The sequence below is a fragment of the Macrobrachium nipponense genome, chromosome 35 (assembly GCF_015104395.2).
Source record: "Macrobrachium nipponense isolate FS-2020 chromosome 35, ASM1510439v2, whole genome shotgun sequence".
In the NCBI taxonomy this organism is placed as follows: domain Eukaryota; kingdom Metazoa; phylum Arthropoda; class Malacostraca; order Decapoda; family Palaemonidae; genus Macrobrachium; species Macrobrachium nipponense.
Genome location: NC_061096.1, coordinates 5133695 through 5151194, shown reverse-complemented (window position 1 = coordinate 5151194; position 17500 = coordinate 5133695). Strand labels below are relative to the sequence as shown.

At 31.9% G+C, this 17500-nt stretch overlaps 2 protein-coding genes across 2 annotated transcripts in view; one reads left to right on the top strand and one right to left on the bottom strand.

Moving 5' to 3' along the window:
* Window positions 1-1372, top strand: part of LOC135208192 (prolyl 4-hydroxylase subunit alpha-1-like) — a 44509-nt gene extending 43137 nt beyond the window's left edge. Inside the window, exon 14 of the mRNA XM_064240324.1 lies at window positions 823-1372. Within this exon, the coding sequence (XP_064096394.1) occupies window positions 823-893 (71 nt within the window). The 3' untranslated portion in view covers window positions 894-1372. The remainder of the gene's footprint in view (window positions 1-822) is intronic.
* A 6770-nt stretch (window positions 1373-8142) lies between these two features.
* On the bottom strand, window positions 8143-15894 carry LOC135208400 (uncharacterized). The gene is made up of 4 exons (XM_064240530.1): window positions 15673-15894; window positions 12370-12544; window positions 8800-8908; window positions 8143-8509 (listed from the first exon to the last, which is right to left on the bottom strand). The coding sequence occupies exons 1-4, from the start codon at window positions 15855-15857 to the stop codon at window positions 8310-8312; spliced, it is 669 nt and encodes a 222-aa protein (XP_064096600.1). The 5' UTR covers window positions 15858-15894; the 3' UTR covers window positions 8143-8309.
* Window positions 15895-17500: the final 1606 nt, after the last annotated feature.

The window sequence follows — 17500 nt, the reverse complement described above, 5'->3', positions numbered from 1 at the left end:
AACAGGCGATTAACGCTACAGTGAAGTCTTACCCTGTACATGTTTTCAACTCAAACCCTTCAGGAAATTTCTGCAGAAATGATTCTCAAGTGGGATCTGAACCCTTGACAATTGGAGAGGTGAAGAGGTCAATAGGGCTAATACAGAACGTAGAACTTGTCAAAACGACCAAAAGACTTCAAAGTAATATTGAATTAATAAAGTGATAGCAAAATTTATATAGACTAGTAAACTGGTACCTCAGTTCGAATGGAAGAATGAGACGAACTAATTTCATATACTTCCTTTGGTAAATGAGTACATCATTAACTACTGTCCTGTTACCATCAAAGGTCCCATCTAGAGAGAATTTCTTCGTGAATTTCATTTCGAGTACATACATGCATATATATATATATATATATATATATATATATATATAATATATATATATATATATATATATATATATGTGTGTGTGTGTGTGTGTGTGTAAATACCTCTCTCTCTCTCTCTCTCTCTCTCTCTCTCTCTCTCTCTCTATCTATCTATCGATCTATATATATATATATATATATATATATATATATATATATATATATATATATATATATATATATATATATATACAGGCCTCTTATTTTAGTAATGTTATTTTCCTTTTTTATCATTAATAAAAATAACACCTCTGTAGTCCTCATAGTTAGCAGTTGTGTTAGGAAGAAAGAGGAGTTTGTTGCTGCGTCTGATGGCAAAGTGTAGCAGAGACCTGCTAAGGACTAAAGCAACGTCACGATATTTATCTGCGTTTGAGGTTAACTGCTTTCTTCTTCTCTTCAACAGTGGCGAATAAATGGATTCGGGAGAACCTCAACTTTATGAGAGAACCTTGTACTCTTGATGAGTTTAAATGAGGGATGAAAGAGGGACGAAATGTCGCTACGAATAGGGCTATTAGAATCACAAAGAAGAGGAGATAAATTTTAAAGAGCAGTAAGTAAAAAGACATCAGTCGATGGCCTAAAAGTATACATATACCCGGAAACTCATCTTCCAAGTACCTCAGCCTACATCACCGGAACAATATACAATCGACGAGAACAAAGCACTTCGATGTAGTAAAAGATGTTCTCAAGAACGGCCAAAAGAATCTCCAGCGTTTGATACATAATGGAACAAAGGTTCCTCATCATATGAATGACAAAGATAAATTGTTTGGTGCATTGGTCCTCTTGTACATGTGATCTTGCGTGTTCTTCAGAGGATGGAAAGTTTGGAATATAGATTTTCATTACACTTTAAATTATATAAAATACCCGTTAAATTGCTGAGTTTTGCATTTCACTCATTTTTTTATTATCCGTTATTATTTACATAGTTATGCAAACTTTATCTAAGTCTATATCTATACATATACATATATATATATATGTATATGTATAATATATATATATTATAGTATATATATATAATATATATATCTATATATATATATAATATGTATAATATATATATATATATGATAATATATATATAATATATATATATATAATATATATATATATATATATATATATAATATATATATATATATAAATATATATATAAATAAATATTAATTATAATATATAAATTATATATATTACATTGTGTGTGCGTGTGTGTGTTTATGCGCACACACACGTACACAAACATGTATACACACACACACACACACACACACACACACACACACACACATATATATATATATATATATATATATATATATATATATATATATGAATTCTGTCTCGTTACCATGATTCATTTGCACTCATAACGCTACAAATGTCCTTTAATATATAATTCGTCCTTTAATATATATTTTCATATATTTTAACAGAAGGCAATTTTTTTAGTTTATAAGAAATTAGTTGGCTCATGGGTTCGAGGTGACGAATTTCTTATCAACTAAAAAATTCCCTTTCTGTTAACACATGAAAATATATTAATTCCGAGGTAGAGCGAATTAGATATTAAAGGACATTAATTTTGTAGCTTAATGAGTATATATATATATATATATATATTCATTGAATAGAATGGCTTTCTCACTGTTAACCAGCTTTTTTGAAATTGCTTCATATTTTCTAATTATTTTCTTTACTTCATTGTTCAGGTTACTAATGGACACATAATGGGGTTCTTCCATTTACTCCAGTATTTTTACACGCGACAGCTGTTTCGTCAACCTATACGTATTGACGTTTTCAAGCGTACTGATACAAATATGAGCCTACATGCGTTTTGTGACGTCATGAGGACGGAAAGGTAGTACAATTGCCAGATACCTAGTTTTAAGTATTTACAAAAGACTATAGTGAAACATAAAATAAGACAAATAAATAAATATGTTAACAACAGAAATTAAATAAAAAAGTTGAAAGTAAGTTATTATATACACATTATACATAAAAAGACAGACGCTGGAAGATGCTTAAATGCTAGAGGAGAATGCCCTGATGCATATAAACGATCTGTGGTAAATGCATACATAAAACGCGCCATAACACACTGTTCCACGTGGAAAGCGACTAACGAAGAGATCAACAGAGTTCAACAGCTGCTCACAAATAACGGATATCCAGATGACATGATCCAGCAAGTTGTCAAAAAGAGATTAGAGGCTTTCCATAATCCGACCCCGAGGAACAACACACAAGACAAAGACAAAGAAATAGTGATATACCATCAGATACCATACAACAAACACCACGAAGATGAAAGGAAAGCCATCCTTGGTATACTGCGAAGAGGAACCACCCCCCTAGCGCCATATAACAAAATAACAGCAAGGATTTACTGCAAACCAAACCTTACGGCCTCTTTGGTAATGAAAAATAGTACGGCCCCATCGACGGAGAAAGAGGTTAAATCTGATATAGTATACAAGTTTGTCTGTGCTGACGAGCAATGTCAGTCCCCCCAAAAATGCTATATCGGACACACAACCACCACACTCAAACGTCGCATGCAGGCCCACAGAAACCAAGGAGCCATTCATCAGCACTTTGTGGATACCCACAATAAAAAACCATCATTACAAGAACTTCTCACAAACACCAAAATAATACACAAGGAAGGCAACTACAATCGTTTATTGATATCAGAAGCAGTCAGCATCGCAATGCAACGTCCCAGCCTTAACATCCAACATGAGGCAGACCGATCCTTGCCCTCGTGTAGGAGGCAGTCCTTCAACCGCGTGGAACAAAGCCCCCACACGCGGACAGGAGCGCACACTGACTTTCAGTGAATTAAACATATATGTAATTAATATATATTTATGTATAATGTGTATATAATAACTTACTTTCAACTTTTTTATTTAATTTCTGTTGTTAACATATTTATTTATTTGTCTTATTTTATGTTTCACAATAGTCTTTTGTAAATACTTAAAACTAGGTATCTGGCAATTGTACTACCTTTCCGTCCTCTTGACGTCACAAAACGCACGTAGGCTCATATTTGTATGTATTACGGGCTGCTCTGTGAGCAAGAGCCCGTGCTGGCACAAGGCCAGCTTAATCTTAAACAACATATTTGTATCAGTACGCTTGAAAACGTCAATACGTATAGGTTGACGAAACAGCTGTCGCGTGTAAAAATACTGGAGTAAATGGAAGAACCCCATTATGTGTCCATTAGTAACCTGAACAATGAAGTAAAGAAAATAATTAGAAAATATGAAGCAATTTCAAAAAAGCTGGTTAACAGTGAGAAAGCCATTCTATTCAATGAATGTTGTATCCGTGAAAAATTGTGCCCTAGAAGTATATATATATATATTATATATATATATATATATATATATATATATATATATATATGTACACACACACACAGATATATATATATATATATATATATAATATATATATATATATATACATATATAATATAATTATATTATATATATAATTAATATATATTATATATATATATCATATATGTATCTATATTATATATATATATATATATATATATATTTATTATATATATATCATGTATAAAAGGCCCACTAAAACACAGGATACTTGAGACGTATCCTGTTTTAACAGAAGAATTTATTTACACAAACACACATACACACACTCATATATAATAGTATATATATATATATATATATATATATATATATATATATATATATATATATATATATACTTATATGTATGAATGTACGTGGAAGTATATTTCACATTCACTTTGAAATACATTGAGCAATTTTAACCAAAATTGATATACATACTACTTACCATCTGGAAATGAACATTGTGGGGTTAAGATGTCACTGGCAAAAATGAGGAGGTGTGGGAAGGGGAATTTGTAAAAAATATAGAAAAGACACATATTAGTATGTAGAAAAATAGTTTTAGAGGTCAGTGAGATTATTATTGACACTCCCAATACCATTAAGTAAAGTTCAGCCTCTTGGGAGGGGAGTTGAGAAGCAGGTGGGAAGGAGATGAAATGTAAAAATGATCTAGAACGACTAATAGTGTCTTATCCATAGTTTTCGAGGTTACTGAGATGAATAGCGACTCTGGTGAAGACCTTTAAGTCCAAGTACAACCTTAATAGGAAGCGGGGTGTAAGAAGCAATTATCATAACAGTAATTTGAGAGAGAGAGAGAGGAGAGAGAGAGAGAGAGAGAGAGAGAGAGAGAGAGAGAGAGAGAGAGAGACGGAGTTTATCGGTTGTAATCAGAGATTTCCCTGGCACAGCCGGGTTGGTCAGCTAATATATATATATATATATATAATATATATATATATATATATATATATATATATATATATATGTGTGTATAAATTCTTATGCTGTTGCTTTCGACATGTTTAACTTCCCATCAGTAATTTTATGAAATGTTACAGTGTGTGTAATGTTGCAAAATGTGTATTTTATGTTCAGATTCACATATTAAAGTTAGCTTAAAGTTAACATGATTAGATAATGTATGATTTATAGTTGAGGAGAGAGAGAGGTTAGCTCTAGGTGAGCTATGTAGGCAAGAAAAGGTTGTTATTGACCACTTGAAACTACTGAATCAGCCTAATTTTTATGGTTCAGTTGGTCGGTTATCGAACACAGCCATGACGGTGATTCATGTAGAAAAACTACAAGAGTTTCGCCATGTTACATCAGATCGTTCTAGATCTTTCCATGAAACGATATCATTTCATTTTATTAAAGTAAGTAGAGCCTCCTCTGTTATGAAACTGTTTAATCTCACTGATAAATTAACTCTCAACCCTTTCAATTTGTCAAAGGATAACTTGTTGATTCGTAAGTAGTTTAGTTGTGGAGTGGAAAAATCCGTGGCGTCACGGAAATGACAAGACTATGCTTTTCGTTTTGAACGCGTTCGCTTAATTTTTTGGAAGAGGGGCCCCGTGCGCCCGTGGACGCCCTTATTGAATGACGATAGAGGCATTCATTCTATTCTGAGACTGCCGTGCAGTGAAGTTAACGGACCACTCTCTCTCTCTCTCTCTCTCTCTGGACTTTTGTTTCTTGCCGTATCTTTACTTATATTTTTGTACTTGGTCACTCATAAGCTTTAGATTTGTTTGATTTCTTAGTAATGTAATATTTATTTGCGGAATCTGAACAGACAGTGTTATTATTTTTGTACGGCGCCATAAGTGTGTATAACTGAAGATATGGTAATAGACCTTTGAGATTTAAGAAGCTGCAGCTGGTCAAAAGGTATTGTGTGTTACAGGTTTGAAGTGCACTTAAAAATTTATTTATAGTGGTTAGATAAAATGATTCCATTTTTCTACACAGTGAAAATATTTCCTTTTTTTATTTGTCTTTCTTTTGAAATATTTATGTTCTATATCTTTAATGTTTTGTGCTGTTTTAGCTTTTGGTGATTTTCCACAATTTTCAGTGTATTTACATATTTGTACAGTCCCATTCTGTTTGAATCTCTTGGGTATTTCTTATTGATTGATTTAATTTAACACTTGTGAATTAATTTGTATATACTTAGATTTCTTTACTTGAATAATTTAATTTCTTGATAACTAATTTTTTGATAAATTAACTTTGATTTAATTTTGTTTAATAACTATTTCAAGTATTAATCAAACTTTGTGTTGTTTTCAAATAATAGTAAATTTCCGTGAGATTGTGAATTTCACTTATAGATTTTGAATTTAGAAATAAATTTTTGTATTAAAAATTTCTATAACGGTATTTTATTTACAGACCACCAGCTAATTTTGATTTTACTTAGGTAGAAATATAGAGTGGTAATTTTGCTGTTTTCCTTCAATTTTATTGAAGTGAGTTAGAACCAGGGAAATACTCAGACTTTTAAAATTGTTGATGGAGTGATGCCCTATAATTAATTCAACTTCAGACCTGATTTAATGAACTCAGTCTGATTTGTTACATGATTAATAAGTTTTATAAGAACCCACTGTTACCTTTAGAGTATTCTGTGAGGAAGGTTCAGGTGTCTGGCTCTTGTGAGGTAACTATTTTTTGATTGGTAAATGTAGTAAGCAGGTATTTGGACGCTTCGTCACAATATATATATATATATATATATATATATATATATATATATATATATATATATATATATAAATAAAGGTTTTTTGCCACGAAGGAAAAAAATGAAAAGCGAGATAGCCAAGTACTTTCGGTCCTGTTCGGACCCTTTACTGTTTGCCTCAGTAAAGGGTCCGAACAGGATCGAAAGTACTTGGCTATCTTGCTTTTTCATTTTTTTCCTTCGTGGCAAAAAACCTTTATTTATACATAGCATCACGTTTTATATACTTCGTGATCAAGTTATTCATATATATATATATATACATATATATATATATATATATATATAGATATATATATATATATATATATATATATATATATATATATATATATATATATACTTACATATAAACATACATATATAATCTTTTGGTTACTTTTTACTAGATACTTATGTAATTGTAATAGCTACAATACCCTTTTATACCTTTTCAAATTCTTCAGATTTTTATAGACACTTGTCACTACAAAGCCTGAAATCCAAGAGTAAAAATATGAAGTAATGTGATGTCCTTAGCAGGATTCGAAACTAAAGAGCAATGATAACGATTTCCTATCATGGATACGATGGAGAGGATACGTCCGGAGTATACGTATATATATATATATATATATATATATATATATATATATATATATATATATATGCTTTAAGCTACAAATGCCCTTCAATATCCAATTAGCTTTACCTCGGAATTATTTATTTTCATATATGTTAACTGAAGGGGTATTTTTTAGTTGATAATGATTTCGTTCTCTTACGATTCGAACCATCCGACTAAAGATAAATGAGGACTTCAGTGACGTTATCGACTTGTTGGCCGAGTCGATAACTTCACTGAAGTCCTGATTTCTCCTCTGTCCGGTGTTCCGAACCCATAAGAAGACGAAATTATTACTAACTAAAATATTCCCTTTCGGTTAACAAACATGAAAATATATTAATTCCGAGATAGAGCGAATTGGATATTAAAGGACATTTGTAGCGTAATGCATGTATATGAATCACGGTGATGTGATAAAAATTCATATATATATATATATATATATATATATATATATATATATATATATATATATATATATATATATATATATATATAGTATTTTTCCAGAAACAGCATAATAAGTAAGCGGCAAAAATCTTAATTTCTATTGAAATCTTGGGTGGCTTTTCATTGTGATTATGAATTTAGGCTAACCAGGCTTACTTCTCTATTCCTGAAGGTCATTATTATCGACGTCTCTTCGCTTGGATAGTAAATGAGCGTTCTTTCTGTCAGTGATGTCATGAGTGTGATACAGCCACCTCCCGAAAACTTTGGAGTTTAGAGAAATGATTCCCAGTTCGTGAAACTTCAATTGGATGCGATTTCTGTCGTACGTTTTATCCTGGTTAAAATCGCTATATTTTTGTCGCTAGTCATTCATCATCTTTGATAAAAGCTTACAGTATTCCACCATATTCAGAGAAAGAACATTTTGATCGTGAAACAGATCCTGACTGCCGGCGCTGCTCCGAAAGAGGACTCTAATAACCAGAAAACGTGCTAAAATTTATTTTTTTGTCTCATGGTTATTTGTAAAATCCAACCTGTTTATTTCAGAAGGTATTTCATGACAGAGGATTAGACTTTTGCTTTCTTAAACTTCCCTGGAAATAACTTGAATCCTAACGATATTGAGTTTCACAGTCTCCATTCTCTTGTTTTCATCCATCCAAACTGAACGGGAGCTTGAGCTTATCAAGCTCTTTCTGAAGACTCATGGACACGCTACTTTCCAGTTTGTTAATGATCTTGTCGCGAGCGCCATTGACTTTTTTGTTGAGATATTTCTCAGCGATTGAGTTGGCGATCCATAGCCCAGTCACGCCAGTTTTGATGGGTGCGAGCTCAGTTACTTTGAATTCTGCGGAAGACGAGAAGAATTGTATAGAGTGAATCCACCTTTATGCTCATAGACAATATTAAGATTATCATTATGGGAGATCATAAAGTATATATCAATAACCATTTTCAAAACTCTGATCATGAATATAAAACGTTTAAAATCAATTCATTTTATATTCTTTGGATTTCTAGACAACTGGCTTGTTAAAACAGCGTAAATTTAAAGACTGGGATGTCGAATATAGAATGAGATCTCATCTAAGAATATGAAATGTTTAGCGGTTGTTCATGTAACCATGACCACCTTACCTAAGAGCTTTGCATTAGGAGTTTCTGATAGATTCATGACAAATCTGGCACTCACGCTCACTCTGTCTGTGGAAGCACTCACGGTGCCCTTCAGCTTGACGAAAAGAACCTGCGAATTAAGGAGACCGATGAATTCAATAGACAGATGGAAAGTGTAAAATGATCAAGTTAATAATTAGATGAATAACTTGGTCTAAAAATTAACAAAGCACTACTATTTCTTTCTTTATTAGCCTGTGTTTACTGAAATCAAGAGGAAATTTTATGCTAAGTATCTGATTGTTTTCAAGATCATTTTATGTCATGAAAATTTCCTGCTTGCTTCTTTTTAATAAGCATATCAATAGTAATGAAAAAATAATCCTCATTGAATATCTTCAGTTAATGAGACTAAAATAAAGTTTTCCCTAGGAATGGCAATCTTCTGGATAACCCGTTTCACTGTAAAATTGTAATAGGTGAGTAATAATTCGATTTTGCAAAATTGGCTACAAGCAGACGCACACACTCATATCATATATATATATATATATATATATATATGTGTGTGTGTATATAAATATGTATATATATATACATATATATATATATATATATATATATATATATATATAATTATATATATTATTATATATAGAACACAGCAGTGAATCATTCTTTAAAAAAATAAACGAACATAAATAAGAATCAGTACGTTAATGAGCTTTTAAACTTGAAATAGTGGATAGCGGATTGCACACAGACATCGAAGGCAGTTAGGCAAAATGCAACCACTATACTTGGTTTCTCAACGAAATTCCGAAACGTCACACTTGGGAAGAGCTTTTCAGGACGACAAAAATAAACGCAAACAACTCCTATTATTCGATTTTAAGTTAAAATAGCAGGTTTTATTATTATTATTATTATTATTATTATTATTATTATTATTATTATTATTATTATTGTTATTTTTTTTTTTTTTTTTTTTTTTTTTTTTTTTTTTTCTTTTTTTTTTTTTTTTTTTTTTTTTTTTTTTTTTTTTTTTTTGCTCTTCACAGTCCTCCAATTCGACTGGGTGGTATTTTATAGTGTGGGGTTCCGGGTTGCATCCTGCCTCCTTAGGAGTCCATCACTTTTCTTACTATGTGTGCCGTTTCTAGGATCACACTCTTCTGCATGAGTCCTGGAGCTACTTCAGCCTCTAGTTTTTCTAGATTCCTTTTCAGGGATCTTGGGATCGTGCCTAGTGCTCCTATGATTATGGGTACGATTTCCACTGGCATATCCCATATCCTTCTTATTTCTATTTTCAGATCTTGATACTTATCCATTTTTTCCCTCTCTTTCTCTTCAACTCTGGTGTCCCATGGTATTGCGACATCAATGAGTGATACTTTCTTCTTGACTTTGTCAATCAACGTCACGTCTGGTCTGTTTGCACGTATCACCCTATCCGTTCTGATACCATAGTCCCAGAGGATCTTTGCCTGATCGTTTTCTATCACTCCTTCAGGTTGGTGCTCGTACCACTTATTACTGCAAGGTAGCTGATGTTTCTTGCACAGGCTCCAGTGGAGGGCTTTTGCCACTGAATCATGCCTCTTTTTGTACTGGTTCTGTGCAAGTGCCGGGCATTCGCTTGCTATGTGGTTTATGGTTTCATTTTTCGTATTGCACTTCCTACATATGGGAGAGATGTTATTTCCGTCTATCGTACTTTGAACATATCTGGTTCTTAGGGCCTGATCTTTTGCCGCTGTTATCATTCCTTCAGTTTCCTTCTTTAGTTCTCCCATCTGTAGCCATTGCCAATTGTCATCGCTGGCTAGTTCTTTAGTCTGTCTCATGTATTGTCCGTGCATTGGTTTGTTGTGCCAGTCCTCTGTTCTTTCTGTCTTTCTCCTGTCTCTGTATATTTCTGGGTCTTCGTCTACTTTTATTAGTCCTTCTTCCCATGCACTCTTTAGCCACTCGTCTTCACTGGTTTTCAGATATTGCCCCAGTGCTCTGTTTTCGATGTTGACGCAGTCCTCTATACTTAGTAGTCCTCTCCCTCCTTCCTTTCGTGTTATGTATAGTCTGTCCGTATTTGCTCTTGGGTGTAGTGCTTTGTGTATTGTCATTTGTTTCCTGGTTTTCTGATCTATGCTAAGGAGTTCTGCCTTCGTCCATTCCACTATTCCTGCGCTGTATCTGATTACTGGCACTGCCCATGTGTTTATGGCTGTTATTATTATTATTATTATTATTATTATTATTATTATTATTATTATTATTATTATCTGTCGCTAATCTTTTGTGTCAATATGTCACACTTTCAACATATTGTTGCAGCACTTGAGGGCAATGGCGACTTCAGCTTTGAAATCGTAACTTCATTCATCTAACATATATATATATATATATATATATATATATATATATATATATATATACCACACATCATATAAAGTAAAAACGATCTTGTGTTGTTTAATGGTTTTGTCCACAAATCTCGGCTTTTAAACTTATAACCGTGAAAGTATTTTAGAACGACATAACCAATTCCCGGAAAAGAACTTTTATCACTCTAATCAAGATGAAAAATAGTCGTATTTTTTATGTGTAATAAACCTTAGTTTAATTAAAGTTTTCATCGAACCAAATGTAATGTAGAATGTGAATGTATAAACCGAGCAGTGGCAATGCAGAATCCATTTTCAACAATCTGTTTAAGGTCCTTCACCCAACCGGGTACAAAATAGTTGTAAGCCTCCAGAGACTTATAGGCCTTGAGCTGGTCCAATATGGAGTGGCTTACATCTTTAACCTAATAGTTCACGATGTCTGGATACGTCAATGCAGGCAGCAAATCCACATTAGAGCTCCTTCGTGCAGGTGTCAACTTGTCCAGGTCTTTGTTACCATTTTTCTTGATATGGTTCATAACTCCTTAGAAATTTGGTATTTCCTTTGTTTACAATGCTTCACCTAAAACATGGCGGCTGCTCATCAGGTACTCGTCCGCTGTGGCGACATAGGAAACTACCTATATATATATATATATATATATATATATATATATATATATATATATATATATATATGTATTTGTGTATGCAATTCACTATCCACTATTTCAAGTTTTAAAGATTTGACCAAAAAAACTTCCTAGCGGCTCTAAATCATCTATCATTTGACAGAGAACGCAACTGAGTAATACGATTTGCCGTCTCTGTTTGACCAATTATGGCATCCAAACACACTGCAAGTGTTCACCATATTCAAAGGATTAATAGGTACAATATCATTGCAAATCTTACCAAAATTGTGTGTGTCGTTTCTGCTCAACACCGCTGACCGGGCCTCATTCTGGATCGAAAGCTTTCTATACATGATTCATTACCACACACACACATATATGCATGTATAAATATTAACTATATGTATACCACACACACACTTATATTATATAATACTATATATATATATAATATTATATATATATAATAATATATACATATATATATATATATATATATATATATATATATATATATTATATATATATATATATAGTATATATATATGAGCAATACACAGACCTACCCTTTTTGACCACCTGCATTTGACCGTGATCCTGTTGGTAGAAAGTCCAAATCCGAAGAAAATTTGGTTACCCTTGACTTCGAAAACGGCGTCGCCAACACGCTGGACACCTTTGTCTAAGTACAGGTTGCAATCATAGGCGTATTTGGAATCAATGTCTTTAATTTTCGCTTCGCTGTAATTGAAAAGTTATGAGAATATTAATTGAAAACGAAAAAGTCTTGTATCTGACACTTGGACCTATGGTAAATTCTTATTATGGGTCTCTTAAATGTGCTAGACATAAAAAGTTAAACGATAATAATATTGTTTGACAAAATCTCTTTCCAAGTCGTTTCCTGAAGGCATTTACAATTGTGAAGAAGTATTTTGTAAAAATGTTAGTACTAGAGTTAGTATATTGATATTTTCATAGGCTTCTTTTCTATGACCGAAAAAGTATATTAAAAAATGACCTGAAACTCACTACCTAGTCACTTAAACAAATTTATTTTATAAAAAAGCTCAGTAAAGTTGTATTTTAGTTTTGAGAGAAGTTTATGAGAATTGCGAGAGAAAAGGGCAGGAGAATTTGTGAATGTTATTCTAATCATTTTTCGAAGGCCTTGCAATTAGCCTACTTTAATATCTGCATTAGTGTTAGGAAATCATATCAGCCATTGGTCATATCCGTAGCTCCTTAACAACAGGGAGGAAGACCGATGAGAAAGGGAGGAAAGACTATGCATAACGACATAGTACAGGATCTACACTCTTTGAATTCATAAAGAATCGCAGAACACATTCTTTCGTTTACTTTTCCTGACAAAACGTTTGAAACAGGACTTGAAAAATCCAGTGTTTATTAAATATTGTATCATATTATTTATATATAGTATATATATATACTATATATAAATAATATATATATATATATATATATATATATATATATATATATATATATATATATATATACAGCCTATATATATATATAGTACAGTACTTGCGCCAAGTATCTGGTTACTACACTTACCAATAATTAATTGTTACCTCACCACAGCCAGACACCTGAACCTTCGTCACAGATAAAATACGACTGAATACTCTAAAGGCAACAGTGATCCCTTAACAACTTACCAGTATTGCAGAAAATCAGACTAAGTTCATTAAAACAGGTGTGAGGTAATCTAATATGTAATTAAATCAATTAAAGGGCATCACTCCATCAACAACTTCAAAAGTCTAAGTATTTCCCTGATTTCAAAAGTCAAAGTACTTCCCTGGTTCTAACTCACTTCAATTAAATTGAAGGAAAACAGTTCAATTACCACTCTATGTTCCTACATAAACATAATTAAACATACTGGTGAAAAGGAAAACACTTATAAAAATTTTAAATACAAAAATTTATTATTATACTCAAAATTATAAGTGAAATTCACAATCTCAGGAAAATTTACTGTTACTTGAAAACAACACAAAGTTTAATTAATACTTGAATTAATTAAGTAAAATTAAAAATAAAAATAATTTATCACAAAATTCAAGAAAAATAATTAATTCAATAAAAATTCAAAAGTGTTAGGTAATATATAACTAGAATTTAGTAATTAATCCACAAGTGCTAAACAACACTAAAACTTGAATAGAATTCTAAGTAAATGCAAATTAATTCACAAGTGTTAAATTCAATTAAATGTGTAACGATTAATTAATGAAAACAACTAAGTCAATCAAATTGTGAATGTAAATGAAAACAGAAAAATGTGGAAAATACCAAAATTGCAATAAACACTAGTCAATATATATATATATATATATATATATATATATATATATATATATATATATATATATATATATATACACTTCAATAAGAAAATGGATAAATGCACAAAAAATCACTTCAATAAGAAAAATGGATAAATGCACAAAAAATAACTTCAATAAGAAAATAGATAAATGCAGAAAAAAATAACTTCAAATGAAACAAACCAAAAAAAACCATGTGTAAAAATTTAAATTGTTTCATCATACCACTGTAACTATTAGTTGCAGCTAACAAACCTTGTAATAACAAATTACCTTGGTACCAATTTTCTGCTGCAGTTAGTTCCACACAATATTTCAAAAAGAAAAGGTGCCGTTACACACTTGTACAATGTTTGTTCAGATTCCACAATAAGCACTAAGTAATACCAACTAACTCTAAGAAATGTGAAATCTAAAATTTACGAGTGACCAATCACTAAATATAAAATCTTTACATTAATGTGAAATCAAATATGGCGTGAGAGAGAGAGAGAGAGAGAGAGAGAGAGAGAGAGAGAGAGAGAGAGAGATGATGATCTCTGTACGTCAGAAGTTCAAAGTCCGCAATGAGCGCTCTCTTTCTTCCTTGTACGGGCGAGACTTCAAGAAACTGACGGGCTCAAATCGTTTTGGACACATAGTTCAGCTAATATCATAAAAATTCTCTAAAGAAAAATTGGATTTACAATCGTAAATAACATATATTATTACATGATTTAAGACAATAAAAGTATTTTAATATGAAAGGAATAATTAATTATTTTGAAAGCAAAACTAAAGGATGTCACTTCCCAAAGATGACGTATGCTTAAACAGAAGGTTCTAGAACAATCTTACGCAAAAATGATGCAATACTATAGGATTATGGTGAAATCTTAACATGGCTTCTCAACAAAGATGTACAAGTCCAAAACAGACTCGAGCAAATAAGATTGACATGCTATGAAAACAAAATGGAGACTTCGAGTTTTCCTTATCTCGTGTGATTACAATTTCTAGCTTGGAACGGACAATGTTAATCTCTCCCTCTTTTCACATTCTACATTATCTTAACTTTTAAATTATATTATGCGAAATCTGGACATACATTTTTAGAACATATTTTCAGAAAATACTACAACTCTAAGCTAAATAAGGAATCTGAAAATATTGCAAACACTTTTCCAATATTTCATGGTTATAGAGAGGAAATATGGGTTACGAAAGTAACAGCATATAATAATAATAATAATAATAATAATAGTAATAATAATAATAATAATGATAATAATAATAATAATGATAATAATAATAAATATGTATATAATATATATATATATATATATATATATATATATATATATATATATATATATATATATATATGTGTGTGTGTGTGTGTGTGTGTGTGAGTCTGTGTGTGTGTGTATGAACTAAAATTGCTAGTAATGGTGTAAGGATTATGCTGGTCTGACACGAGTTATGAATACAAAGAATGCATTTTTTTTTTCTACTACTCACAACACTCACCTTGGGATTTCATTGCTGAGCTTCACCAAAACGGAGTCGATGAAAGAGTTGACATTGAAGGGGGGAATAGTGAGCCGAAGGAGAACAGGATGAACCGGGTCGTGGTTTTCGAGTGGATCCTGGCCCTCCAAAACCTGCGACCTTGAGGACAACGCCAACAAGAGCAAGAGACCGAGAACCTTCATGTTTTCCTGAGAAAAAAATTCTTTTCTTAGGGCGATCAGCGCTTCATCCTTGACGGAAATTTTATATCAGGAGATAACAGCAACAGACTACAAGAAAACGGAGGTAATTGGAATAATTTGGTAGAAAATAAGGTAAAGCACAAGTGCTCATATACTCACGAGCACTGGTAACCAACTGAGATACTTCGCCTTCTTGAAGCTTATATATGTTCACTACCAGTGAGTGCGTGCGTTTATGTGTATATGTGTACGTTCGTTTGTGTATACCATAAGGCTTGGATGCAGGGATTCCATGGGGGAATGCAGAGGGAGGAGGAAGTTTCCCACACAAGCAAGAGCTGTAGCAATGTTTTTTTTTTCTGTTTCTTTAGTGACACCATGTATGTATGTATGTATGTATGTATATGTACATATATGTATCATTATTATTATAATTGTGGTTTACTCTGTTATTTAGCTTTTGATATCTTACTCAGACGAATTCTTGGAAAGAAATGACTCGCTTTACATAATTCACAAGAACTTCTGTATTTGAAAAGTCTGTTCTTCCGATGGAATCACGCAGTATCCTTCATCTTCAGAAGAATACCGATTTCATGGAGAAATTTATGCACCATGGCAATTAAGTACATTATTATGGCTAAAATTTTTTATCATTGCATGTCATTTCCCCTGCTTAGGCGTCAGAAACGACTGTAATATTACAAGCATTAACTAAGGATATCATAAAACTGAAAGAGAAAAGATAAAGTAAACCAAATGTTTGCATTCTAAAGTTTCCCTTGAAACAGTACAAATAAGGACTTGAAGAAAATTGCTTGGCCAATATTGAACCAGCCTCTGCTTACTGTTACTACTAATTAATTGTTTAGCTCTGTTTACATGAAGTCATAAGGAATACACCAGTTGCCAGAAAGTTATTAAAAATAACAGGTGCCGACTAACAATCATAAATTCTGTGTCAGCCTAAGAAGAATTAGACTGCCTTATAAAACATGACACTTCGGAAGTTTCAAATTTACGATACTGAATCGCCTATAGGATCAGCTATGCGGCTGTTTTGTTTTTTGTTATATGCCTTGTTTTCATTGTCACTATACAGTTAACGCTATCATCCATAAAATTGCTTTTATCTGCTGCTACTTATATTAGTAATGCTACAACATTTTAAGAATTATTATTAGTATTTTTATAGAATTTGTTATTGTTATCATTAATATAATCATTAACGTTTTTGATATTGTTTTTAATGATCATCCTCTCTGGAGACTGTGTAATCAGGTTGAAACAATATTAACCTGCAGACATTGTTGTATAAGATATGTCGTCCGACTTAGATTTGATTTTCAGCCTATACACAAAAATGAAGCAGAGCAAAGTGCTTCTATTTGCTTGGTCGATCTGGAGAGGTTATGAAGTTGGTAGGTAAAGTGCTGCTGTCTAATATGCGGGAAGATGCAAAATCTTTTAACATTATTAGAGAAGTCTTACAATTTTAAGATGTATCTACGATATGTATATTTATATTTTTTTCAGAATGCATATAGTATATAGTACACATTTATCTTAAAATGAATATATATAAATATATATATATACTAGCAAACTTACCCATCTACGATGGGTGATAAAATACGGGTGCA